This window comes from Zootoca vivipara, chromosome 5 (genome assembly GCF_965207765.1).
Source record: "Zootoca vivipara chromosome 5, rZooViv2.hap1.1, whole genome shotgun sequence".
Taxonomy (NCBI): Eukaryota; Metazoa; Chordata; class Lepidosauria; order Squamata; family Lacertidae; genus Zootoca; species Zootoca vivipara.
This window is the reverse complement of record NC_142588.1, coordinates 67,901,226-67,927,824: the sequence shown is the minus strand read 5'-3', so window position 1 is coordinate 67,927,824 and position 26,599 is coordinate 67,901,226. Positions and strand designations below refer to the sequence as shown.

At 41.1% G+C, this 26,599-nt stretch overlaps 1 protein-coding gene across 3 annotated transcripts in view; it reads left to right on the top strand.

The window, feature by feature from the left end:
* The first annotated feature begins 9,080 nt into the window (after positions 1–9,080).
* SERPINE2 (serpin family E member 2) overlaps positions 9,081–26,599 on the top strand; it is a 28,651-nt gene continuing 11,132 nt past the window's right edge. The window contains exons 1-3 of one of the 3 annotated variants that reach the window (XM_035132465.3): positions 9,081–9,182; positions 23,659–23,934; positions 25,558–25,785. In XM_035132465.3, coding sequence (XP_034988356.1) covers positions 23,679–23,934; positions 25,558–25,785 — 484 coding nt within the window. In that variant the 5' untranslated portion in view covers positions 9,081–9,182; positions 23,659–23,678. Of the gene's footprint in view, positions 9,464–23,658; positions 23,935–25,557; positions 25,786–26,599 lie in introns of all 3 variants that reach the window. The other 2 variants (XM_035132467.3, XM_060274550.2) reach the window with 2 other exon arrangements.

Below are 26,599 nucleotides of genomic sequence, written 5' to 3'. Positions count from 1 at the left end.
ATGACAAAGCTGCTTCTGGCGAACCAGAGCAGTGCACGGAAACGCCGTTTACCTTCCCGCCGGAGCGGTCCCTATTTATCTACTTGCACTTTGATGTGCTTTCGAACTGCTAGGTGGGCAGGAGCTGGGACCGAGCAACAGGAGCTCACCCCGTTGCAGGGATTTGAACCGCCAACCTTCTGATCAGCAAGCCCTAGACTCTGTGGTTTAACCCACAGCGCCACCTGGGTCCCTATATATATATATATATATATATATATATATATATATATATATATATATATATAATATATATATCTGTAGTTTACTACAGTAAACTACAGGTATATATATATCTGTAGTTTACTTTGGGGGGAAATCTATCTATCTATCATCTATCTATCTATCATCTATAAATATCTATCTATTCATCAACCATCTACCTATCATCTCAACAGACTAGAACTTTGTCATAATTGTCAAGCTGCCTCAAATTACACAATAACTCGGCAAGGTAATCTACTATTAGTTATTATTTATTTACTTAAATGTTTATAAACTACACTTTCATAAAAGATACAAGAAGGTGGTGGGAACCCAACCAAAAATACCTACGTGTCTATAAAAATGGTTTATTAAAAAATCCCAAGTGTCATACGTAGAAACATAGAATTGTAGAGTTGGCTGGGTCATCTACTTTAACTCCTTGCCATGCAGGGATCTCAGCTAAAGCATCCATGACAGATTGCCATCCAGCCTCTGCTTAAAAACCTCGAGTGAAGGAGAATCCACAACCTCCCGAGGGAGTCCGTTCCACTGTCAAACAGCTCTTACTGTTATAAAGTTATTCCTGATTAGTCAGAATCTCCTTTCTTGTAACTTGTATCAGGTCCCAGAAAACCTGGAAAAGCTCTGCTGGATGACCACTTGAGAATGTAATAGAAGCAGTAAGGTAGGATTCCTTTGTTGCCTTTTTTGTCACATGGTAGGTATAGTTGTGCTCTCTAAACAATGCTCAGTCGGCCATGGAGCGAGTTCTTATAAAATAAGTTTAGAAATGTGATAAATGATGTAATAAAATAGTATTTAGATATATTTTTTGTAGTACAGATTAATGGAGAAATGAATTGGGACTTATGATCACATGCAAAATCGACATGAACCAGAAACAGACTGATCTGCGCATCCCTAACTATGGGAAATTATTATTATGTCTTTCATACCACTTTGGCGGGGGGGGGGGGGAGTGACCTTCTTTGGCCTTGATTTTATATAGAAGAGAGCAAGCAGATTTGGGAAAGAAATAAAAGCCACCCACTGTCCACAAAAGGTCCCCTGCAACCTTCACCACCGCCACATCTTTCTTCCTCCTCTGGTTGGTCAGTCTGCCCTTTTCTCCTAGCTTTGCTGACCATCATAGTTCCCAGGAGATACAAGGCCAGAGTATTGTTGATGTCATCCACATCATAAAAAACCAGCACTGAATTTTAACAGATCCATTAAGGATAAAAGAGGTTAGACAAGGCACTTAATGGTGTGATGTTCTGAGTTAATGGAGAAAGTTAAATGTAACTTTAAGGATAAACGGGCACTAGCTTTTCACGGGTCTACATTTCCTTAGACCCAGCTGAAACAGTTCTCCCACTGTGCTTCGGTTGTCAGAGCCTCGTCTGCATGAACAGGGTATACCAAGTCCATTCTGGACAGTAGATGAGGTTGGTGTTTGGGCAACATAGGCTATATATTGTGCTTCATTGCCTCATTAATGAACTGACAATTATTTATCAGTTATTTATTTTGTTACTGCATTCTGAGGGTTGAATCCAACGCAGCAGTAAGTGAATTAGTTAATGAAGGGATTTGTTGCTTTGTCGTTTAGTCGTGTCCGACTCTTCGTGACCCCATGGACCAGAGCACGCCAGGCACTCCTGTCTTGCACTGCCTCCCGCAGTTTGGTCAAACTCATGTTCGTAATGAAGGGATTTACAATTGTGCAATGGAACTTCCCCCTGCTCTTCCCTATAACTCATGGACCCGCTAAATCTGTTCTGAGGTTTTCCCTAGCGCTCTGTAGCAGATTTGGGGAAGGATGAGAATTTCCATTGCACAAGCATAAATCTAATAGAACAAGTGCATAGAATGCTGCCCTGAATTTCCAAATCATAACTCTTTTCTTTTTCTTTTTCTTTTCCAAGCTCAGAAACATCCATCTTTTATGGGGAAGTTATATATAGCTGAGGTTCATCATCACTTTATTTTTATATTCTTAAACCAATGCCTAATTTTTTTGATGTTGATTACATTCTTATTTCTGCTTGCTTAAGCTAAATCATAGAATCATAGAATCATAGAGTTGGAAGAGACCACAAGGGCCATCCAGTCCAACCCGCTGCCGAGCAGGAAACACCATCAAAGCATTCTTGACATATGCCTGTCAAGCCTCTGCTTAAAGACCTCCAAAGAAGGAGACTCCACCACACTCCTTGGTAGCAAACTCCACTGCCGAACAGTGGAAAATGATTGTTACCATCACAATTCTTTAAAGGCCTTGCTTTTCTCCAAAACTATTAATATTCCAATGCAACTCAGATAAAAAACCTCATTGCTTTTTGCTCAGCATGTGCCATAACTCCTGAGTTTCTATACATCATTGTAAAAAGATCAGGGATTCCATCATTTCCCAGGATAGTATTGTTTCTCTTTGTGCTCAGCTTCCAACATTTAGTAACATTGATCGTTTATCTTGTTTTTCCTCAGTGTAGCGAATCATTCTAATGCTGGCTCAATATTTAAGAAAATATTTTTGAAGAAAAGAAAAAAGGGAAAGTAAGAAAAAGATGTTACACATTTGCAGTTCTTGCTGAAAAGAATAAAAACACAGTTGTTTTCTTCATGGCTGCTGTTTTCCAAGGCTGCTGTTAATTTTAACGCATGTACTGTACTTCCAAACCCTTGTTGCTTTCCTTTCTTTTGCTTCCTTTTTTGTCTTTTCCTTTTGTTACTTTTGTATTCCTATTTTGAGAAGAATGGTTCATTGTTCCAGTCTCTGCAGTGGAAATTGTGTGATTTGGAATAGCGGTCTTCTAATTTTCTTTGAGCAAAGTATCTTATCTGTTTGTGGTACCAGGGTTATTCCCAAGATCAACTGATGCAGGTTAAATGGAGAGCCAAATGGGATGTGTGCTTATGTGTATCAGATTTTAACTGAGAAACTAGTGCTGGGGAAAGGCTTGAATCCTCCACACCCGCTGCATAATGTACCTGGTTGAAATCAGGGAGCCCTTGTGGCTTCTGGTTACACTTTAAAAGCAACAACATGGGAGAGTCTATTAAGGGATGTTCCATATCGGAAGGTCGGCGGTTCAAATCCACACGATGGGGTGAGCTTCCACTGCTCTGTCTCAGCTTCTGCCAACTAGCATTCGAAAGCATACCAGTGCAAGTAGATAAATAGGTACCACTGCAGCAGGAAGGTAGAGTTTCCGTGTCCTCTGGCACTTGTCACAGTCCTCCGTGTGCCACTAGCAGTTTAGTCATGCTGGCCACATGACCCAGAAAGCTGTCTGTGGACAAATGCCAGCTCTCTTGGCGAGATCGAGCACCACACCCCATAGTCACCTTTGACTGGACTTAACTGTCCAGGGGTCCTCCTAACTTAATTTGGTTCTCACCATTCCTACCTTTAACTAGTTTTGATCATGCTATCAACATACAGAATGGTTCAGTACAGAGGCATCTAAAAAGTGGAGTGGTTATTATAATACAATTAAGTATGTTATCAATAGTTCATGGTCAGATGGTGTGATGGGTCAGAATACTCACCTGAACTACCAACAGCTTAGTCTCTGCTACTTCCCAGGAAAGAGAGGGGGAGGGGGAGCCAGTGGAAAGGTTGGCATAGTGCAAATGTACCAGTAGAGTTAATTTGGTGCTCCTGCAGTAGAGCCTCTGGCAGGACATGAGCATTGGTGGTTGGCTATACCGTAGTATCCAAGCCAACTCCTGACTCCTTGATAGTTAAGTGGTATGTTGTGCACGCAAAGGTGTCAGGCTCAATTATCTTCCTAACCCTTATAGGTGAACACACAATTAAGAACATACAACCAATTTACTGGCTTAAATGTTGCAATATTGCTTCACTTAATGTCATCTCAAAAGAATCAGCAGAGTTTCACACTGCCAATTAGTCATTGTCTATCAGCAGGTAACTAAACATTCTGAAACAATTCTTTCAACATGTTCCCAACTTAGAGTTCCTAACTCCCACATCAGGACAAATCTCCCTGTGGATTTTCATTTTTCAGTTGTTCCTGTACAATTGGGTTTGATTGACTCTACTTCCAGTACAAAAGAATCAGCTCTACATTTCTCTGGTACGTCACAGTAAATTACTATCCAATCCATATCAATAAAATGCAGTTTCATGCAGGCAGTTATTTACAACTTGCTGGGTATTAAATTATCTCTTGAAAATGTCTACTCAAATTCTGTTGGTGACTGGAAATGCAGGCCTTGAAAGCTTATATGCTCTTCGACCTTTTTTTTTTTTTTTTGTCCAGTAGAAAATTTTCCATCTCATTCTTGGGGATTCTGCACCAAACTGGTAAGCTGAACTCGTGAAGCTAACTTTTACTCAGAGAAGACCTGCTGAAATTATTTCTGCTATATTTCAGTTTTTCAGTCACATTTATTAGCATATCACTACATGTAAACACGGGACGCAGGTGGCGCTGTGGGTTAAACCACAGAGCCTAGGGCTTGCGGATCTGAAGGTTGGCAGTTCAAATCCCTGTGACGGGGTGAGCGCCCGTTGTTCGGTCCCTGCTCCTGCCAACCTAGCAGTTCGAAAGCACGTCAAAGTGCAAGTACAGTAGATAAATAGGTACCGCTCCAGCGGGAAGGGAAACGGCATTTCCGTGTGCTGCTCTGGTTCACCAGAAGCGGCTTTGTCATGCTGGCCACATGACCTGGCCAATAATGCGAGATGAGCGTCGCAACCCCAGAGTTGGTCACGATTGGACCTAATGGTCAGGGGTCCCTTTACCTTTACATGTAAACAAGGCCCATTACTTTCAGTACAATATGAAGAAAAAAAATTCTAAATAAAGAGAACAGAATTTAATTGAGTACAATCTTGTGACAAATGGGGAACTCTACACAAGTAAACTGAACTGTGCTGGCCTTTGCATTTATAATCCCAGCCTAGAAGATTATCACCTTTACACAGGCAAAATTCTCCTGAAATCGTTTTACCCAGCACAATGAACAATATATTTTCCTTTAATTTGTAATCATTAACTTATAATGGATACACATGCAATCCTGTTCAAATGCTCATTCACCTGGGGAACTGTGATTGCTTAACAGGGCTATAGATGGCTGCTTCTTGCTAAGTGAAATTGAACTCATAAGACTACATGGCAACAGGCAATCTGATCCTCCTAGACTCTACCTGTTGTATTCCATTATTTTTAAGTCTGTGTTTAAGAAGTGTGCCCCAGTAGTTAAGATGAAAGGAATTAGAGCAAGAGCTGCCAACCTGGCACTTGTTTGTGCCATGGTACGCATGAAAGCTTCTACTGGTGCATCTGGGTAGGTGCCCCAGAGTCTGAACTTTCACTTCTTTTTAAAGCAAGTCTCTAGCCCTCCTAGAATGTAAGTTATGGGGCAACATGTACAGGCACCTTCTATGAGATTTCTGTGGAATGAATGTGGTGTGGCCACTTCACATATTTTATTTGGTACTTAGGAATTGTGCACCCTGTTGACATTAGACAGTAACAGTGTGTGTGTGTGTGTGTGTGTGTGTGTGTGTGAAATAAGTAAGGTGTGATTTCCCCAAGCAGGACATAACTGACTTCCTATGCTAACTATAAAGTTGTCATGGGCAGCACTCTCTCTTATTTTGTGTTACCGCATGCTCCCCATGGCAGCCATTCTTTGTGTTAAGCCCCACCCTGCCCCATAGCAGCTATTTTGTGCCTCCAGTACACTCTTTCAAAACCTGAAATGTGCCCACTTGTCTAAAAAGGTTGAGAATCCTTGAGTTAGAGAAAAGTGGTGGTGGTGGTGGTGGGGAATGCTGAGAATTTGGCTGGAGGTTATGAATAAAGATCTGCATTGAAGTGGGTTGGACTACTTCCACAATGGGCTCCTCAATTAGATTTTAACCTTTGCTGGATCCAGGAATTAGAAAGGACTCAGGTCTACATACTAACCCCTCTCCAAAGTATAAATTACTTCATCAACAGGTTACGGGTCCAGCAGGGGGACTACAGAATATGTGAGAAATTGCCTTGTGCTGGCAAATGTGTGGAGACAGGGATACCGGTACCTATACACACTTCTGGTGGACATGCCCGAAGGTGAATTTTTTTGGGAAACTAGTGTTTAATGAGATAAGTAAAATTGTTGTCGTTTAGTCGTGTCCGATTCTTCGTGACCCCATGGACCAGAGCACGCCAGGCACTCTTGTCTTCCACTGCCTCCCACAGTTTGGTCAGACTCATGTTTGTAGCTTCGAGAACACTGTCCAACCATCTCGTCCTCTGTCGTCCCCTTTCCTTGTGCCCTCAATCTTTCCCAACATCAGGATCTTTTCCAAGGAGTCTTCTCTTCTCATGAGCTGGCCAAAGTATTGGAGCCTCATCTTCAGGATCTGTCCTTCCAGTGAGCACTCAGGGCTGATTTCCTTCAGAATGGATAGGTTTGATCTTCTTGAAGTCCATGGGAAAGTAAAATTACTCATCATCATATCATGAAGTCTCCAGAGCTTGCTTTACTGAATCTGTATTTGGAGAAGAATCAGAACTTGGTGAATAAACCACTAATTAGATTTCTCTTATGGCAGTACCCATGGTTATAGCCACATTCTAGAAAGACTGAAAAGGTGCGAACTTGAATGCTTGTTACAAGAGAGTAGGCATGAGAGTATCTTAAGTTTGATTTTTTTGGGGGGGGGGAGGAGAGAGTTAAAAGCAAAAACACTCCTCTTGATTGTTTCCTACAAAAAGCCTAGCACTGTGACTTTAGTAAGAAAAGGAAAGAGCATATATTTCTGCAAAATCCCATTTGTCACTTTAAGATCATTCAAACTGTAAAATGTTGCTTTCCATCAAGTCTGAAAGGTGTTCATTTGTTTGTGTTGCCAAGGATACATGTGGTAATAACAGGAAAAATATTTCTAGCACGCAATGCACAAAGCTGACAAAAATAAGCCAATGTTAAGCCCCGTATCAGCTCTACAGCCTAATCCAAACTTTGGCTATCTGATTATACTTTACTGACTAGCTGGCATCAGCCCCTAGGGAGCTTGAGGAAATCCCACTGCTTACTTTGTTCCACTTTGAAATAATGACTTTTAACCACTCATTGACCAAACCTGTCTACTTATCCGTGTTCAAATATTGCTGTTATGATGCTCGTTGAATTACTTCACACCAGTTACTGTCTTTCAGTATAACATATCTCATATAATTTTGCATCCTGAGAAGAAAGCAAAAGAGGAGCCTAAGCTCATCGTATTGGCTCCTGAAGAGGCCATGACTGACTGAATTCTGCTGTTTTATGCTTGTTTTACATTTTGGATTATAATCATGGGGAATTGGCAGAAAGGAGTGCATAGTAATTACAGTGCATATATAAATATGCACTGGTTGCTGATTTTGGTGGAACTCAGATAGACAAAATCATCTACCACCTCAAGCATGTGGTCACCAAAGCTGATGCATGGAGAGCTGGCGACATCCTGATCTAGGATGTTGGTTTTTGTCAGGCTGATGTGGGCCGAATTCCCTGCAGGCTTGGGCAAAATGGTTGATGAGTCTCGGTAGAGCTTCCTTGGAGTGCACTGTCTAGATGGAGGATAGAGGGGTTTGTGAATATGGGCGTAGCCAGGATTTATGTTGGGGGGCCAGGCTTCATATTAGGGAGGGAAGAACCTCAGTTAAGTATTTTTATTGATTTACCTACTTGATTTGGGGGAGGCTATGCCCATGTTTGTGTGTGTATAGTAATTAGCATACCATGCAAAGGTAAAAGTTACATCTGTTGCTTTTGCTTCTGCGATGCCCCCCCCAACCCACCCCCAGCATGTGCCCCTTGAAAAGCTGTTCAGAAAGGAATGCAGCTGCCTTGCTGACAAATATTCCTCACCCCTGCCCTATAGTGAACGTATTTGCCCAGTGGGAATTCCTCTTTAGCCAAAATGGCACCATCTATGCTTCAAAAAGGAAGTATCCAACTTAGGCAGAAGGCTCAAAGTTCACCGAAGTTTGACAAATCTTTAGCAAGGCACTTCCCCAAAACAGCCCAATTGGACACAGAGTGTTGACTGAGCTGCTGAAAAGCAGAAAACTGGGGAAGGGGCAATGGCATATCCCAGAATTTGGCACAGCTGGCATGCTGCTTGGCTTCCCCAGCAAGCACTCCATGCTGCAACATTTTCTTGCAGGCACCACTTGAGAGAGAGGCGAGCTAGAAAACTTAAACTTGTTATGAAATTCCATTATAATACTGTACCAGAAATGAGTTGCTTTGTTGTTGTTGTTTTCGCCCCCTCACTTTTATCCCCTTTACTAACGAGCGACTGTAAAAGGAACTCAAGTTTTTAAAACACACCTAGTTATAAAACTCTAATGATGAGGCTGGTGATGCAAAAAACAACAACAACACGCCATAACAAACAAACAAACAACCGGGTTCTGGCGGGACCCAGGTTCTGCCTGACTCGCTCCAAACCCGTGTTTACACATCGAGTCACATCGTTGTTCTCCTCGGTGCTCCCTTTTTTCTTTTCTTTCGAGCGCCTTGGACGCTCTTGGAAAAGGCGGAGAGGCGCTTCTGGACTTGAGGGAGGGAGGGAGGGAGGGAGGTGGCGCCTCAGGCCGGGAGGCGAGGCCTCCTGGCGGCGTGGTCTTTCGAGGAAGGGCGGGAGCTGGGCGAGGCGGAGGAGGAGGAGGCCGCTGCCGAGGAGACAAGCGGCGGCGTCGGCGTCGGCGGCCCCAGTGGGAGGGGGAAAGGCGAGTGGGCGCCGCCCGGCCGCTTCTGCGCTCTCTCGCCGGCGGGCGGGATAAATGCGGGATTCGGGGCGGCCGCTCGGCTTAGTCGCTGAGCTGAGCGGGAGGAGCAGCAGAGAGGAAGCTCAGCCGCCGCCGCCGCTCTTATTCCCCCGGAGAGGCGCTTCTCCAGCGAGGGCGAGAGAGGTGAGGGCTCCTGAGGGGGTGACTTCGCCCTGGGGGTCGCGCTTCCCCCCCCCTCTGAGGTGGGCGTCGCTCTCCGCCTTGCCTGCCCTTTCCCTTTCAATGGGATTTATTGCGCCCCCCCCCCAACCCCAGCTTTCAAAAAGGAGGGTTTATTTTGGCGATCACTCTCATCCTGCTTCCCCCCCCCCCCGGCCTGTGTACTTTCCCTTTCTTTCTCGGCTGCTTATCAACTTCATGACTAACTCTTCATTACCCTACGGCAGTTCAACATCTCCATTAAGGTTGTTCTTTACTCTTTTTATGAATTCTAACGAGAGATTGAGTTTGTGGGACGGGGGGGGGGGGGCGGCGGCTGGGCAGCCAGAAATAACTGCTGGGTTTGCAGAAGCCCCCCCCCCCCGGTGCGGTTTATTGAGTTGAATTTACAAGGGCTCTTCTTGCCCCTCTCCTCCCTCCAAATCTGTCATGTGCGTAGTAAATGAATACTGTAAATTCCCAAAGCCCACAACTATGCGGTATATCGGGGGTGGGTTTTTTTTTGGGGGGGGGAGAGAAGAGCGTCCCAATTTAGTTCTCCGATTTCCATCTCCAGAAGAAGGAATGAGTGTATCTGAGATCCCCCTTCGGTGCTTTTATGCTTCCCATTCACCCCGAATTTTGTGCGGTCAGGGCACCCTTGGAAACAAGTCCGGTCAAGTTACTAGCCCCTACGAAAACGTCATTAGCTCACATTCCCGCCGATACTTGTAGCAGGAGCTTCTTTCTCTCCCCCCCCCCAGGCTTTTCAAAAGAGCTCATTCTTATCCTGGGGCGGGATGAGATTTTTATGTGCTATGGTTGAATGGTAATTTACAAATTTGGCATAGGGCATCAAAGGAGTGCCATAAAGAGAACAGGTGACTATAATAAAAAGTGGGCGTCTAAGTCCTTACATCTATCTTAGTCTGCGGCTGGATATGTTGCTCATAAGGTAGAAGCTATTTGCAACACAGACAGATGTCCTTGTCTGCCTCTGTAAGGTAATGGTCACCACAGGGAGGCTTTTGAAGGACCTCTAGTTTTTCTTCTCTTGCTGGTGGGTGTAAAAGTGGTAACAGCACAACCGAATTTAAAGGTGTTATACTTGTATAGAGAATATCTAAGAAATATTTAGTGTAGAGCATATCCCTGAATTGAAATGGAAAATGAGAACGTTAAAGAGATGTTCAGACAGGAGTTGATAATTTTATTGTCTTTTGTCCGTCCGCCCCCCCCCCCCCCGGGTGTGTGTGAGGGTCTGAAACAGAGACATTTTCCTTGAACTATGGGAACACTTGAAATAACTGTGAAACTTAATTTGCTTAAAATTAGACAAGAATTTGTTTTAAATTAGACAGTACAGTGCATCTCATGGCCTCAGTTGGTAGGAGCCCAATTCAAAATATATTCTGTGAAATAGTGGTCTGTGTGTGGATTCTGCCTAAATCTCTGTAGTGTCCTTTTGTACCAAAGTAAATTATAAATGGCTTACAAGCTATTCACATACACATAGCAGACAGACACCCTTTGATGCTCTTGCATACTTTTATTTTTGGAAGTGGAATCTTGAGCTGGAAGCCGAAGAATATTTATTTGTATAAGAATTTCCATTTGGTGTTGAATGTCACCACAGAATCAAAAGGGCACTTTTGCCTCATTTCTAGCCCTCCTATGTGCAAAGATGCTCGACATGCCCAGTAATAACTTGTGTGGGCACTTAAAAAAGAAGACGGGAGGAACACATTATTTGTTAGAAAGATATGTTCATCCAAATTGACAGTTTCCATCCAAGACCCATCTGTTCCAGACTTGCTTTCCCCCCAAATAGATTCATGATAGGACAGAGGACATTGCTGCTGTACTGGTATCTGAAGTCTAAAGTACAATGTAGTCAGTTTGGCTGTACTGGTTTTTAAAGAGCTTGCTGGAAGATAGTAGTCAAGCAGTAGATTATGAGAGGTAGGGTATAGTATCAGAATAGTTAACTGCACTGCAACTAAGAACTGTAGGTCTTCTAGCATGTAATGCTCTAAAACTATATTTTGAGGGCACAGCAGCATTACACATGCTGGATCCTGCTGGATCAGGCCAATGACCCATCTAGTTCTCACAGTGGTCAGCCAAATGCTTCTGGGAAACTTGCAAGCAGGATCTGAGCTCAAGAGCACTCTCCCCTCCTGTGGTTTCCGACAAGTGATATTCAGAAGCTTTACTACCTCCAGCCATGGAGGCATCACATAGCTAACATGTCATTGTTGGTTAGGTGCAACATTCTTCTTTAATGGAACTGTATTTTTGTCATCATCTTCTTGAGCCATCCTACCTGAATTGAAAGGAAGGGCTTTTCTGGTGGTGGGAACCTAAACAGTTAGTCGGGAATGGGATGAACCTTTTGTCCACTCATTCATGGAAGTGGAATGTCTTTTCTAGTTAAAGCTTGGCAAGGCATTTGGCTCTCTAACAAGCAATTGCCGACAACATCCTTTGAGTAACTGCTTTGAGTAAGTGAAGAATTAGGTCAGCCACAAAGTACATGCTCTAGAAAGGCAACATTTCTTTCCCCAAAACAGTTTTAGAGTCCACCTGAACAATTAAGAGCAAATCCAGACTTGCAGTGGAATAAATAATAGGCACAAAATAAACAGTAGTATTTGTTTATTGATAGTTTTCTGGGGGTGTGCTTCCTTATTCACTGAATTTCAGTACAGTAGAAGCTATTTTAACACAGTTCTTGCATTTTGATGCAAGTACAACTATAGCTGACAATTTGTCTTGAATTCACTTGCTAACCTCACTGGTCTGTGTGTGAACATTTTGGAAACTTTGAGATGGGACCTGTGCAAATAGGAATGTTGGTGTACTTTCAGGATTAAAATGTATCCTACTTAAAATTTTAACAACTACTACTACTACTACTTTACTGGATCTTCTCTTGAAGATATGGGCTGGATTAGCTCTTTATTCACATGACAATTATTTAAATGCACTACACAGTCGTAAGCAGTTGTGTTCTAATTAAGTTTTGGCATAGCTTGCTGCTTTTTTCTGAACAGGGATGTTTATGTTCTTTGCATCTTTGATAACATTCAGTGCCTTTTCACAGGTAGTGAGTAGATAAACAATAGGGCATCACATAAATTAATATGGGTGTTTTAGGAACGGTTAGTTCTGCATCATCAATCCTTTTAATGTATTGTTGCCTTGTAAAACACTGTTATTTCACAAGATAAGGGACAATAAAAGAAAGCACCATGATGAAGGAACACATTTGAAGAAATTAAATGTTGTTTGTGACCTAGTAGCAGTTAGTAACCAACACATATTAATTACGCAATGCATCGAAATATTGTCATCAATGCATGTTTGTCAAGAACACAATTGTAAGGCTTTAGTTCTCTTTACATAACATTTGATAGGATTACCAATATGTCAAATGAGTGTGCTGCTTTTTTTTTTTTTTAGATTGGTGTTTCAAATAGCTTTCTTCTTACCAGTGCAATTTTGGTTTTTCAATTGGGAGCCAACATTTTGGACATGGACAAGGGGGTCTCCCTCCTCATACATCAGTCTTCCTCAACCAATGGTTGTAGTGGCTAGAGTAGATGGGAGTCGACTCCATAACGTCTGGAGGGTACCATATTGGCTACCCCTGATTAAAACATCTGGAGGGCACCAGGTTGAAGAAGGATGTCATAACACCATTTGGCCTTTCTAGAGAGATACTTAAACAAGCTTTCACATGTGTTTTAGACATCCTGACTGCGTCCTTCAATGATCAGTACTTATTGAGCATTTTATGGATCATAGCTATATTATTAGATATAAATTAGTAGGTAAGACTCCCATTAATGGCAGCAGCATTAATGCAGATTTTTATATTTCCGAATGGTGGAATAATGGAATGTGCAACTTCAAAGGAGAAGTGTTTCTTCAAAGCTTATTTTTCTATAGTTGTAGAGATGGTGATGACTGGTGCTAAATCATAAGCCTCTTCAATACAGATTCCTTAGCTTTTTTCTGATGACTGCTAATGTACTTTACTGAGTAATTACACCTTTTTACTGTCAAGGTTTGCATACACCGGTGGAAGAGATAAAAAAAAATTGTTTTGTTTTCACATAGCCTTCCCAACCATGTATCTTTAAGTTGACAGTAGAACTGTCGGTTTTGACAGTTTAGTTATACATAATAAATGAGGGCTCCAAACATATTTTGAATAAACTCACTTTAGTTGGAGACAAATATTACTTATTTCATGTCCTCCCTTAGAAGCCATCAAGGAGGAAAAATACATTTATGTCTTTAGAAAGGTTCGAGAATTCATCTGCATGTAAGAGCGCCCTCTGCTGTCTGTAAGCTAGATAAAGGGGTGCATCTTCTTTGATCTCTGTTTTGAGTATCTATTGTTGTAAGATATAAATAACAATATTCTGATGTATAATTAGTCAATACCCTGTTTCTCATATTTTAAGACATACCCATAAAATAAGCCATAGCAGGATTTTTAAGCATTCAAGGAATATAATCCATACCCCGAAAATAAGACATAGTGATAGGCGCAGCAGCAATGCTGGCCGCGGCAGGAGAAGGAGGAAAAAAATAAGACATCCCTTGAAAATAAGCCATAGTGTGTTTTTTTGAGGAAAAAATAAATATAAGACATGTCTTATAATATGAGAAACACGGTACATGTGGAGCAAAGACTGAAATCTATGTTAATGTCTGAAATGTCAAAATATTTCTGTCACTCTTATTGCAAAGAGAATAAGAATTATCTCAATAGAATGAAAGCTCTTGAAATACAGTCATTTGCATGCAAAATATATTTTGTTTAGAATTTGAATGGTTTTGCATCCAGACTGCTACTACTCCCAAAAAGTTAAGGGTAAATGGTATGCGTCTCATTCTGCCCCGAGGCTAAAAATTGCTGGTCTGAAGTAGCATCAAATATACCTGTATATTACGGAGTATAAGACGACTGGGCGTATAAGACGACCCCCAACTTTTCCAGTTAAAATATAGAGTTTGGGATATACTCGCCGTATAAGAGATATGACCCGGTGTACAAGACGACCCCCGACTTTTGAGAAGATTTTCCTGGGTTAAAAAGTAGTCTTATACGCAGGAATATACAGTAAACAATATTGTGAAGGGCAACTTTAAGAAAAAACGTTTAGATGCATTGCATTCAACAAGGGGAAAACCAAAATAAATATATTTGAGCAAGAATGTTTAAAGAAGTTTGGGATCGCAAACAGAAGGGGCATACGATTAGTTAAAATCCTTTTGTAATTTTGTGAGAATATGTGAAGGACCATATATATATAATAAAATGGGTTCTTTAATAGCTCCCTTCTTTCAGTTATATGATATTCACTAATTTATATTGATTCATTTTCTTCTCTCTCTCTATATAATTTATATTATATATTTATATTATTATGGATTATAATAGCAATTACTGCTATTTAAAATTAATTTATAATTTCATGTATTTTTGTAAATTGTGCAGTTATTGCTTGGATTTCTATCTCAGTTAAAAAATATATCAATAATAATAAATTATTCCTCCTAGCCTTTTGCAGGCTTGAGGTTTTTCACCTTTTTCTAAAATAATCCTGAATTCACCTATCCAGTAACTTTAATACGGTGTGGGATGGGGGAATAGGAATCTGAAAACTTGACTACCAAGTACAGTAGCTGCATTTAACTTACATTTCTAGTCAGATTTTCTGGGTAAAGCCCTCAGAGTTTAGAACATTTTTTTTAAAAAACAACCTTAAAAACAATATATGATACATGAATAATTAGAACAACAGTTAAGAAACATTTTGTCTAATGGATTTCTAGGAAAAATAATGTGTCATGAATAAGTTTTGTGGCGCAAAACAGGCATATAAAACTAAAAGGCTCTAGTAAAAAATATGTTTTGGGGCAGTAGTAACGAAAGGGACAGTTCAGAAACCACAGGAAGAGCTATATATATTTTTAGTATAACTTTTTTCAATTACAAGAATGAGAGAGTACTAAAAATTTGGTGTGCATTGTGTCTCTACTTTGTTGTGAAATTTTCAGTAACCATTCATCCAGCTGAAGTTTGAGGTTTGCATTTCTAGTCACGCAAAGTGTATATATCTGAAATTAAATCCAATATAATAATGCTTATTGAACAGAGTTGAATCTACCAGCAGAGCAGTTTTCATCACTAGTGCTTGATCTCATAGCCACAACTGCTCCTGCCACTATGTGGCTGCTGTGACCATTTTTCCATTTTGTTCTTGAGCTATTTTGGGATAGGCTCTTATTAGCTATCAGTTCGTCTCTCTCACTTCTCAGTGTGTCTCAGAGTATATTCTCCTGTGCCCAAATAACTTTGAGTCAAGGAGCCGCAGGGCTGCTTGTACAAAAAGTATGGTGTGTTGCAGGTTAACAGATGCGGCAGGAGGACAAATGGTCAGATGAAGACTTTCTATGATGCTTGTAATAACCTGGTAGGTTAGCCAGTGTGGAGCCCTCCAGATACTTTGGACTGCAACTCCCATCATCCCTGATCCCTGAGCATTCTGGCTGGAGCTGATGGATTCCGCAACATGTTGGCTACCCCTCGACTAGGCATTATACAAGAATTGCAATAAGCTACAAGTAGACCATTGAAGTTTTGATCTGACACAGAGGAGGAGGATGAATCTACCGTAGCATGTGTGTGGTATTGCTGAATTGGAGAGACTTTGGAGGAACAGAAGGCACATCAATGAGTCAAAAAAAAGGAGGTGTCGTTGCATTTGGTTTAACTGTTGACCAGTTCAGCATTCAGTATGCAAGTATTTTGAAGCTGCCTTTCTCGCCTAAATTAACCATTGTGGGTAAGGAAGTGCTGGTTTTGGGAATGTGGTGCAAGCCTGAGCATTATAACACAGGGAAGGGTTATATATCCCCTCCCGACCTATATTGCCAGCTCCATCCATAAATCATGTGGCACTATAGAGGCAGAGAAGCTATATGTGTAGCTCCAACCAGAACAGTGTGGAGGAAAGTGTTCTCCTCTGCTTCCTTTTGTTACTGGTTGGGGGAATTCTCTGTGTGTGTTCATGCTCCTTGTTGAAAGGGGTGAGGGGGGGATTGGCCTTTCTGTGATTAGCTCTTCCTCTGTTTTTATGAAAGGTGTTTGCACTGGCTTTCAAAAACATTCCTCCTTCCTCAATTTATAGCTGATGGAACCTTTACATTTGCCATCGAGCATGACCTTGACTCCCTCTTATGGAAATCTGCTTAATGTGAGATTTCCAAGTGCTTCCTAGCATTCTCCCTGAAATTCTTTCTTGGGTTCTTGGTCTACAGTTTAACTACACCTCGTGGTAGGATTGTGCCCCACAAATTATGCTTATGAAGCCTAGTACTTAAGTCTGAAACTCCTATCTTTCAAGAGAAGAATACTGTATTTGACATCTTTCTGCTTTTTAAATTTTCTGTAGGCAGTGAGAGCAGACTGACTTTTTTTATTGCTGCAAAATTGTCTTAGCAGCACTGACATAGTCATGTGACACTTGTATTCATGCCTAATTCTCGGGGGTAGAGTCTGAAATCTTTGTGGCGTGCATTATTTTTTAGCCCCAACAAAGCTCTAAAATGGATTTTATCACTATCATTATCACTATCATTTTTTAGTCTTGCAATTATTTATTATGGGAATGGTTGGCCACCCGTGGTTTCTCCTTTCCGTTTCTCAGGCATATTGCTTCAAATACACAGACACTATCTCTCCTGTCTGGGATTATTCTGGTGTTATATCTTCCAGTGTTGGTAGGAGAGAGAGAGTTAACATGGTGCTAACCCTGTTTCATGGGGTTAGAGGAAAGGCCAGATTTCCTCTTTTCAGTTTGTAACTATTTTGAGGAAACTTGAGGGTAAACAGCTAGCTTTAACTGTTTAATAAAAAAGAGGAAGGTTATCATGGGAGTTCCCTAAATGGTCTGTATTGGGAATGTTGTAGTTTAATTGTTTGCCATCTTGACTGTGGATCAGAGAAGTAGTCAGGCTTGTAGATGACACCAGATTATTTCAGTGGATGAGCCATTTGGTGATAAAGCATATGGTAGTGCATGTGGGTTGTGTTGTATGTAATATCATGCAACTCCATTTAAAAGTACCTCTGGTAGCAGGGCTGTGAAATACCTTTCAATGACAGCAGCTCTTTAGAGTAGAGATAGCCAGTTTGTTTTTGTTTTATTGCAACTCCCATCAGCTCCAGTTAACATGGCCAATTGTCAGGTTGTAGTCCATAACATTTAGAGCAGGTTTGTGGAATATTAGGTTCTCCAGATGTTGCTGAACTCCAGCCTCCATCAGCCCCAGCAACCATGGACAATGGCCAAGCTGGATCCTGGGGCTTGGGGGACCCAGGATCCAGCTTGGCTATGGGATATAGATAGCTGAAGAGGAAAGAGAAATTGGAAGAAATCATCCCCCTCCAAGAATGGAGGAGCAACTTGAGTTCCACGCCAATGTAGTGACCTCTTCCTTAAGCTCTCTGCTGAAAGCTTATGAATGGTTCATTTCTCTTTATTTCCGTAAATATGTACCCTCGATAATTTCACATGAATCTAATCTAGCCAATAAAATCTGCTCCAGGAAGTCAAATATAAGACTAGCTTTCTTGATAATGGGCACACCACAGTCATATTGAATGTGTTTGGTAATCCTTTCATGATTAGATAAATGTTGCCTTTTTGCTCTTTGTTCTGCTTCTAGTGACCAGAAGTGTAGGTGAATATTTTCATTATTGCTACAATTTATTTGGCTCTTGAGAAGGCGAGGGGCCAGCTGCCCTACCTTCCCCAGTGGCTTTTCCATGTGGATGGCAGTTTCAAATCTCGTCTTAATAGAACATTTAAAAAGTGAGAAGGGTACTTGTAAAACTTTCCTAAGCTATAATTAGGAAGCTGGAGGTTTTCCCTGTGCAGTAAATAGTAGTTTAGCAGTAAATTGAGGCATTATTCAAACAGAACAGAGTACAGTTGACAGCTATGTCTGCATTCAGCCCATTTCACTGTTACTTGCTTAAGTCACATCCCGTAAAGTGGAATAAATGTTTATTTGCTAGTTATAAGTAAAACTGTCTCTCACCCACCCAACCCTAATCTTTCTACAAAGTATTGCTGGTGGTCAACAAATGAGAGGCAAATTTTAAAAAATGTAGTATAAACACCAACAAATGGGAAATGCTGGCCTGAGAGTGCTCCAACTGGAGAACAGCCTTTACCAAAGGTGTCATGGGCTTTGAAGACACTTGAACTCAGGACGCAAGGGAGAAATGTGCTAAGAGGAAGGCACTCTTGTCAAATCCACACCATGATTAACTCCCGCCTGGAAACCAATGTCCCCACTGTGGAAGGACGTGTGGATCCAGAATTGCCTCCACAATCATTTTCGGACTCATTGTTAAAACCAGGGGTCAGGTCAGCAAACCGTGGGCTGAGTTTACGAGCCCGGTGGGCCACATCCGGGCCCCGGGCCATAGTTTGCCAACCCCTGGTTAAAACTGTGTTTATGGAAGACAATCTTACTCGGCTACGAGTGATTGCCAAAGAAGAAGACGTTTATAGTATAACAAGTTACATATTGTAGAGGCAAACTTATATGCCTGATATTTGAGGGTGGAAATTCTTTTGGCTCTGTACCATTCCTTTAACCCATATCATCTGAATTCAGAACAAGCTGAAACTCATGATTTTGGGGGTGGGGACAGGGGGATAGGCACGTGAATGAACAATGTTAAAGTGTCCTGAAGTAGATGGAAGCTGTGCAGTTTTAAGTGTTCAGTGAAAGGTTGCAAAAACTGACTTCAGTAAAAACAAAAAACACCAAAATTTGAAATATCATCATCATCATTCTTTATTCGACCGTCAGTCAGAAAAGATACATTTCTCAGTACAAAGTTAAAACATCTAAGACATCTAAAAACTAAAATAAAACATGGGCAGCACTAATAAAGGCTATACAGATAAACTCGCCTCAATGCAATCGATTTTACTCTTACGACGCTTGAGAGCTAGGAAGAGAAATTTGGCCACCAAGAAAGCTGTTTTCCCAGTGGGATTATTGAACAAATGTACAACCTGACTTTCTCTGGATAGATAGCTAAGCTGAGATAGGCATGGGGCTATGAGACATTGTCTTAACTCTACATAGAAAGGGCAACTCAGGAGGATATGTTCGGTGGACTCTACCTTACCCAAGGCACAATGGCAAGTTCTCTGATCGTATGGAACTCCCCTGTACCTTCCCCATAATACCACAGATTCGAGGACATTCAGTCTGGCCGCAGTAAGGAGTCTGCGGTATTCCACATAGTGGATTACCGTGAGATAAGGGGCTGGTGTAACCTGATAGATCTGCTCCCCCAGGAACATCCCTGGTTTCACGCAGGCTATGTCCTCTTGTCTAGCAATATCGCCCAATCTCTGAGCAATCACGGCTCTAGTTTGACTGTATGTCATAGACTCAAAGTAAAGGTGTGACAGTCCGCAAGTTTGTACTTCATCTAAGACCAGGGTGGATTTGATTTAAATCAAACTGATTTAAATCACGATTTAAATCACGATTTAAATCACTAGTCAGTAAGGCTTGATTTAAATCATAGTTGATTTAAATCATAAAGACTAATTCTTGCTGGTATAACTTTAATATGCAAGTAGATGAAGATTTTTAGAATAACAACTTTTCATATTAGTTTTTTTATCCCCAGTTTAATAGGTTAATCATTCATATTTGGACAACTTTACTGTTGTACTTAGGAAGGAGAAAAATAATCATTACCTTAATAATAACAATTTAAATAGATTCATTCAACTGAAACAATAGCATTTCAGCAAATGTTATTTGTTTAAACAAACATCCATGTTTGTTAACTAATTTGGCTAAACAAAAACAAAATATATATATTTTAAGAAACTTAGACTGTCAGCCCAGCCTACATATGAAAAACTTAAATACTGTCCACTCCAAACAATCAGAAAAATATTGTTTCTATTCTATTCACTGAACTTCTTGAAACTTAGCACTGAAGGGGTTGCTTCTGTATTCATAGGTTTGTAGAACAATAGGATTAAAGTCTTTTTCTCAACTCTGTTCATGTTATAACATTTTTGCTGTGAAGAAGAGGCATGTGATCTCTGTTGAGTCAAATTCAGTTTTGAGAACTGCAAAAGTAAACCAAGCACCTGTGATAATATCTTGTAGGCAGAGAAACTGCCCACTAATCTTACAAAAACCTCTGGAAGAGCATGACATTGTGAATGGATTAATGGAATTTATTTACCCCCAAAATTAAACATATACAACCTTATACTACATAATTAAAAAACTAATCTTTATTTCATGATGGAATAACCTTTGGATGGTAATATATTTTCCTCAAAAAGCATTTTATTAAAAGAAAAATCCAATTTAAATCAAAAAAATCGATTTAAATCAAAAAAATCCGATTTTTTTGATTTTTTTAAAAAAACCATTGATTTTTATCCACCCTGTCTAAGACCTCCCTTTCCCAGGATGATTGAAAATCATCCCTCAATATCAAGGGGGCCAAACCCATGGGTTTAAAGCATAGCTTAAGTCATAGACAAAGCTTTGCTTTCAGGGCCACGTACCGAAAAGCTTGGCAGCCAGCCTCTAATCGCATGACCGCACCTGCTACAGAATGGGGGATCCTGAGGATGGCTCTAAGAAATTGCGATTGGATGGATTCCAGTCTTTAAAAATCCCTGCGTGAACCCAAAGCAATGCCCACCAAAAGTAGTGGGAGGACTTTCATTTGAAAAAGTCTCAAAGCCACTTTCACTGTTTGCGCCTGTTTCTTGGCATATAAGGATCTAATCAGCATAGCTGCTTTGGATGCATTTGTAGCAATATAATCTCTGTGTGCCAAAAAAGACCTGTTTGATTGGATTACCTGGCCCAGATATTTGAAACAGCTAACCTGCTCCAGAGAAATACCATTAATCGATCACAAATGGGGTTTCGGTCGGGCAGAGAAGACCATAATCTTGGTCTTGGCATAATTAAGTTGAAGCTCGTGTTGGTTCCCATATTCATAGAGTGCTCGGAGCATTCTCCTCAGCCCAATGGGGGATATAGCTAAAAGAGCGGCATCATCCGCATACAAAAGGACACTCAGGGCACAACCTGCTAATTTAGGTGGATGGAAAACATTATTGACTATATGGGCCACTAGCGAGTTAATGTAAAAATTAAACAGTGCAGGGGCTAACAGACAGCCCTGTCTTACCCCCCTAGCGGTGACGACCGGATTAGAAACTAGGCCATTATTATCTAGCCTGAATCTCAGAGTGGTATTTGTATGCAGATTAATGATCAGGAGGAGAAGACTGCGATCAATTGTTGTGGCTGCCAGTTTTGTCCATAGCTGCTCCCTAGAAATACGATCAAAGGCCTGCTTAAAATATATAAAGGCCACATGGAGAACTTTTGGGGCTTTGCTAGCATACTTTTCAGCCAAATGGTTCAAGGTTAGAATTTGGTCTATTGTAAAATTCGAAATATTAAAGTTGTAGTTCACGGGAGATCACCCTATGGCCTTCCAGATGCTGTTTGACTCAAACTCCCATCAGGTCATGCTAGCAGGGACTGGTGGGACCTAAGAGACCAACAGCATCTCGAGAGCCACAGGTTCCCCACTCCTGTTGCAGAAGAATGCAGTGTGCCTAAAATTAAAATAGGAAAGAAGAATCTGGTCCCAGGCATGATTTCTTGCATTGTGTGGCAGCAGCAACTTCATAGGCGTAGAAGCATTTTCAGATGGTTCAGAGAGAGAATTTTTACTTGAATTTTGAGGTTCTCTCACAACACACACATGCCTCCACTCATTTGTTTTTCTGTGATGCGATCTCAATAGTGGAAGGTTGTGTATGAATGACGCAACCATGTGGTAGGGACAGATTGAGTGGTATTTTCCCATGGAGTCAGCATGATATTGCAACACAGAAAAGCAGCTCCCATGCAACTGCATCTAGGTGTGAAGGACACTTGGGGCTTGATAGCTTGCCAGCAAATAGTCTGTTTTGATGACACTGTGCCAGTGAAGCCACAAGCTCACCCACTACTTTCGGAAAATCTGAGCAGTGTTAAATCTGTTACCAATAACAGGGGGTTGTTTTGGGTTTTTAAAAATCCATTCATTCTTACTCACTCCCAGTTCTTTCTTCTTCTGTTGCTGCATATTATCCTCAAAGAGCCCCTCGACTTCATATCTAGGATATTCTGACATATTCAATGAAGAAGGCAGCTTTTTATAGTTTACAGAGTAGGGATGGAAGGATATATCACTTCTGGTTCTCTCAGTGTCTAATTTTCCAATCTTCAATCCAGTTCTCTACAATGTGCAACAATTTGCTTTTTTATATATATTTAAAAAATCATCATGGAAATTATTCATCAGTTTTGTGCTAATTTCTCCGAATAAACACATTTTGAAATGCAGGCTTGACTGGTGCACATATTTTTGCAAGCAGTTTTCCTTAGTACAATTGATTTTTCTATGTTTTTCATTAATATTTTCTTTTTGATGCACACTTTGCCATACATTATGCATTTTTGTAAACACTGATTGGGGAATTGCATTGCAAAACTTGGATGAGTGTGCTTCAGTTCATATATGGAGAGGTAGCAGTCTGGCTGCGTAGACTGCACTGTTCATGGGGTCATTTGCTCTTGAATCCAAGGCAGGTAACTCATTGGAACTCACTTAATTTTTTTTCAAGCATTTCCAGAAGGAAGGGGATTAGGGAGAGTTTAAGAAGAGAACAAAAACCTTCTCTATGCTCAAGTAGTAGCAAGAAGAAAGCATTTTGTGGACCGTTATAGCTGATCAGGGCACATCTCTATAGGAATAGAACCAGCTCCTAAGAAAAGCTTAGGAGAGGAGCATAGTGGATTCAAGAATACAATCAGGTCTGCCACAAGCCCAGAATGTAGAAGGAAGATTTTGAAATTTTGGTAATGGTAATACTTAAGTTTCTAATGCAGTCAAATCAGCAGGGTATATAGCAGGGACACTGGCAGCTGTAGTCTAACATTGGAAGACATTGTAGTGGTTACTCCTGATATAAAAGCACTTCATGTGCTTAAAAATGATTCCTTTGTTCTCTAGCATGTACAGTAGTCTGCAACCCTAAATACCTTTACTGACTTCAGATCCTGAATTGATGACTTAAGCTTGTCATCAATCCTGTTTTTTATTCCTTCTAGCCTCTTTCTCATGTTTTTTCTTGTGAAAGGCTAGCTCTAAGGGTGCTGGATGTAAGGTCTGAATTTGTGGACATACATAAAAGCATATGACTTTCAACCAGTGGGGACAGTACCTGCAAATAAGTGCTGTAGAGAACTGACATGCTTCTTCTGCTCAGTCCTTAACTTTGTCTGCTTCCCCCTCTCCTTTTAGATTGTTTTGGGTTAGGAATCATGAACGGGTGTCTTCCTCTCCTCTTTGCTGCCTTGATTTCTGCGTGCCTTTGCTTCCCACCGAGTCCTCTGTCTCTTGAGGAACTGGGCTCAGACATTGGGATCCAAGTTTTCAATCAGCTGGTCAAAAGCAGGCCGAAGGAGAATGTTGTGGTTTCCCCGCATGGAATTGCATCAGTACTTGGAATGCTTCAACTTGGAGCCGATGGCAAGACAAAGAAACAGCTAACAACAGTGATGAGATACAGCGTAAATGGTCAGTTGTTTTGATGTGTTGTTGTGGGCTTTGGGGGCTTTGTGTTCTTATGGGAAATTGCGGTATAGGTGAGAATTATTTTAGTCACTGATACAAAGTGGGACTGATAGCAAGAACAGTAGATACTGTGTTTGAGAACACTAGCAAGTTATCTTGGTCTAGTGTGTATTAAATAAGTGACAGTGAAGCAGTATCTCTAATACCCGAAGGCATCTTTGGGCACAGTGTGAAGCATTGATGCTAAACACAGTAAGTTCAACAAGGACTGTCCTCGTGGTTCCAAGGAAAACAGAGTTGAGTATCATTGACAGGCTTGTAGGGGAAGAATAAAATGGCCCTTTATGTGGGACTGACAGCTTTTCATGCCTTCCTCCAGATGTTGACTAAATTATCCCTGCATTTAGTGATATATTAAATCCACAGTACTGTTGTGTATGAAACAGTACAGCCTTTCCAAAGTTCTGCTTTTCTGCTCAGGATCTTACCGTACTTTTGTCAGGCTGCATTCCTGACACAGGCAGGTATCAGAGTTGCATTCCTAGCCAGTAACCCTCCCTTGACAGGAGCTCACTAGCCCTTGTTGCCTCCCTTAGCATGGATGTTTTGCAAGTGCCTGTATGATTTACAAGCACATATCAGTATGTTAGTACCCACCGTAAACATAACTCACTCTATCAATACCTTCCTTCCCAAAAATATTAATTATAATGGGACATTTCCCTATGCCTACTGAAAGAAGAATACAGTAATGTACTAGCAAGTACACTATTGCACCATGACTTATTTGGGAAATGGAAATCACATATTGCCGAGTCCTTTTCCAAACCCTGAAGATAAGAACTCTTTTGTGGAGTAATCTTAAATACCAAGAATTTTATACCTAATAGATCTATTTAAATCATCTGCAAGCATCTTAGTCTGCTTATATTTTTTCCTGATTATATTCAGACCATTCTGGTCACGGAACTCCCTGCACAAAAGTTTAAGTACTTTTCCCCAGCCACTTTGCGTTGGAACTCCAAACAGCATGACACCTTCATGGTAGGCAAATTCCTCTCATGGAACTATAGGCCCTAGGGTATGTCTTTAGTAAACATGGTTTAGCCAACAGGAGAGCTAGCAGCAAGTCACAGCTTAGTTCTTTCAATTGCCCACAGTGAACTGCTTAAATAAATTGGTGGCAGTGCCCAGAATTTGCTCTGAGGGTGCACGATGGGTAAAACAGCAATATTGCAATTCAAGTGTAGCTCTATTATTATATTCATGCCCACCAGCAGTGGGTACCTTTCTCAAGGCTGCTTTATCTCTCTTGCAGTTCATCTGTTAAGTGCATTTGATCAATCTGTTGTCTTAGTACATTGCTTGAACTTTGATAAAGGGGCTGTGTGTTGGGCATGTTCCATAATGCCTAAGGTTTCCTCGGCACTGGAATCCGATAAACAAACATATTTGGAAGTAGATTCCACTGGAATAATTGGAACTTGCTTCTGAGTGAACATGCCCCAGATAAGTTTTAGGTGGCTTCTCAACCTCTGCCTGTGTGCTTACCACTGCTTATTTTGAAGAGGGTATTTTAAGCATTTATTATTTTTTACTAAAGGTTCTTGCTTGTTTTTCAATCAGGAGTTGGCAAAGTACTGAAGAAGATAAACAAAGCCATAGTCTCAAAGAAGAATAAAGATCTTGTGTCAATTGCAAATGCTGTCTTTGCAAAAAGTGGCTTGAAACTGGAAGTGCCTTTTGTTTCAAGAAACAATGAAGTCTTTCAGTGCAATGTTAAGAGTGTGAACTTTGAGGACCAGAACACTGCCTCTGATACTATCAACCAGTGGGTCAGAAATGAGACCAAGGGTATGTTGTACCAAACAGCTAACTTTTGTTCCCTTGCCCCCCTGTTATCCCGTTTGTCTTGTTTCTGCTCTGGTTGTTAGATTTATCTCTCTTCCCACTCTTACTCACTACTGCTAACATGTAGACTGTAAGCTACTTGGAGAAGGAACTGCTCTGTTTTGATTTGGTTATAATGTACAGCACATTGACGGAGTAGAATAGTAATAAAAGTGTCTTGGATTGGGCAATATCCCTTTGCGTCCCTGGTCCCCAGCACCCCTGACTTAGAGAACAAGGCAGGTATAACATAGTGTTTGGGGTCAAATAAGGCCACAACTTTCTTGATTACAGATGTTAAGAGGTTTGGGATGTCCAACTTCCAAGAGACTGCGATCTACTCCCAATATAAAAAAACTGGCAATGATCTACCCATTGTCATTGGAGGGAGGAGGAGCGTGTATGGGGTGGGTGGATTGCCTAGAGTTGTTGAGCTTTTTTTGGGGGGGGAGGATTGCACAGAGTTTTAAAGCTTTTCCCCCTTAACCTTTTGTACACGATAAGGATCCCCGCGATCTACCAGGATCAGCTAGGGATCTACCAGTAGATTACGATCTGGTAGGACATCCCTGGCATAGACATTGGGTGTAACCATAAAACATCCATCCCACTTGCTGGAAGTATTGCTGTAGGGGTCGATCCAGAGGCAGGGAGGACCTATGACTTAAATCTAATAGGTTTGTCCCCGTGGGGTTGCCACCTTGAGGAGTGCTGTGGCCCTAGCTCCCACTTGGTGCCTGGAAAAAGCATTTCCGGTTCCAGTATTCTTTTAACGGGA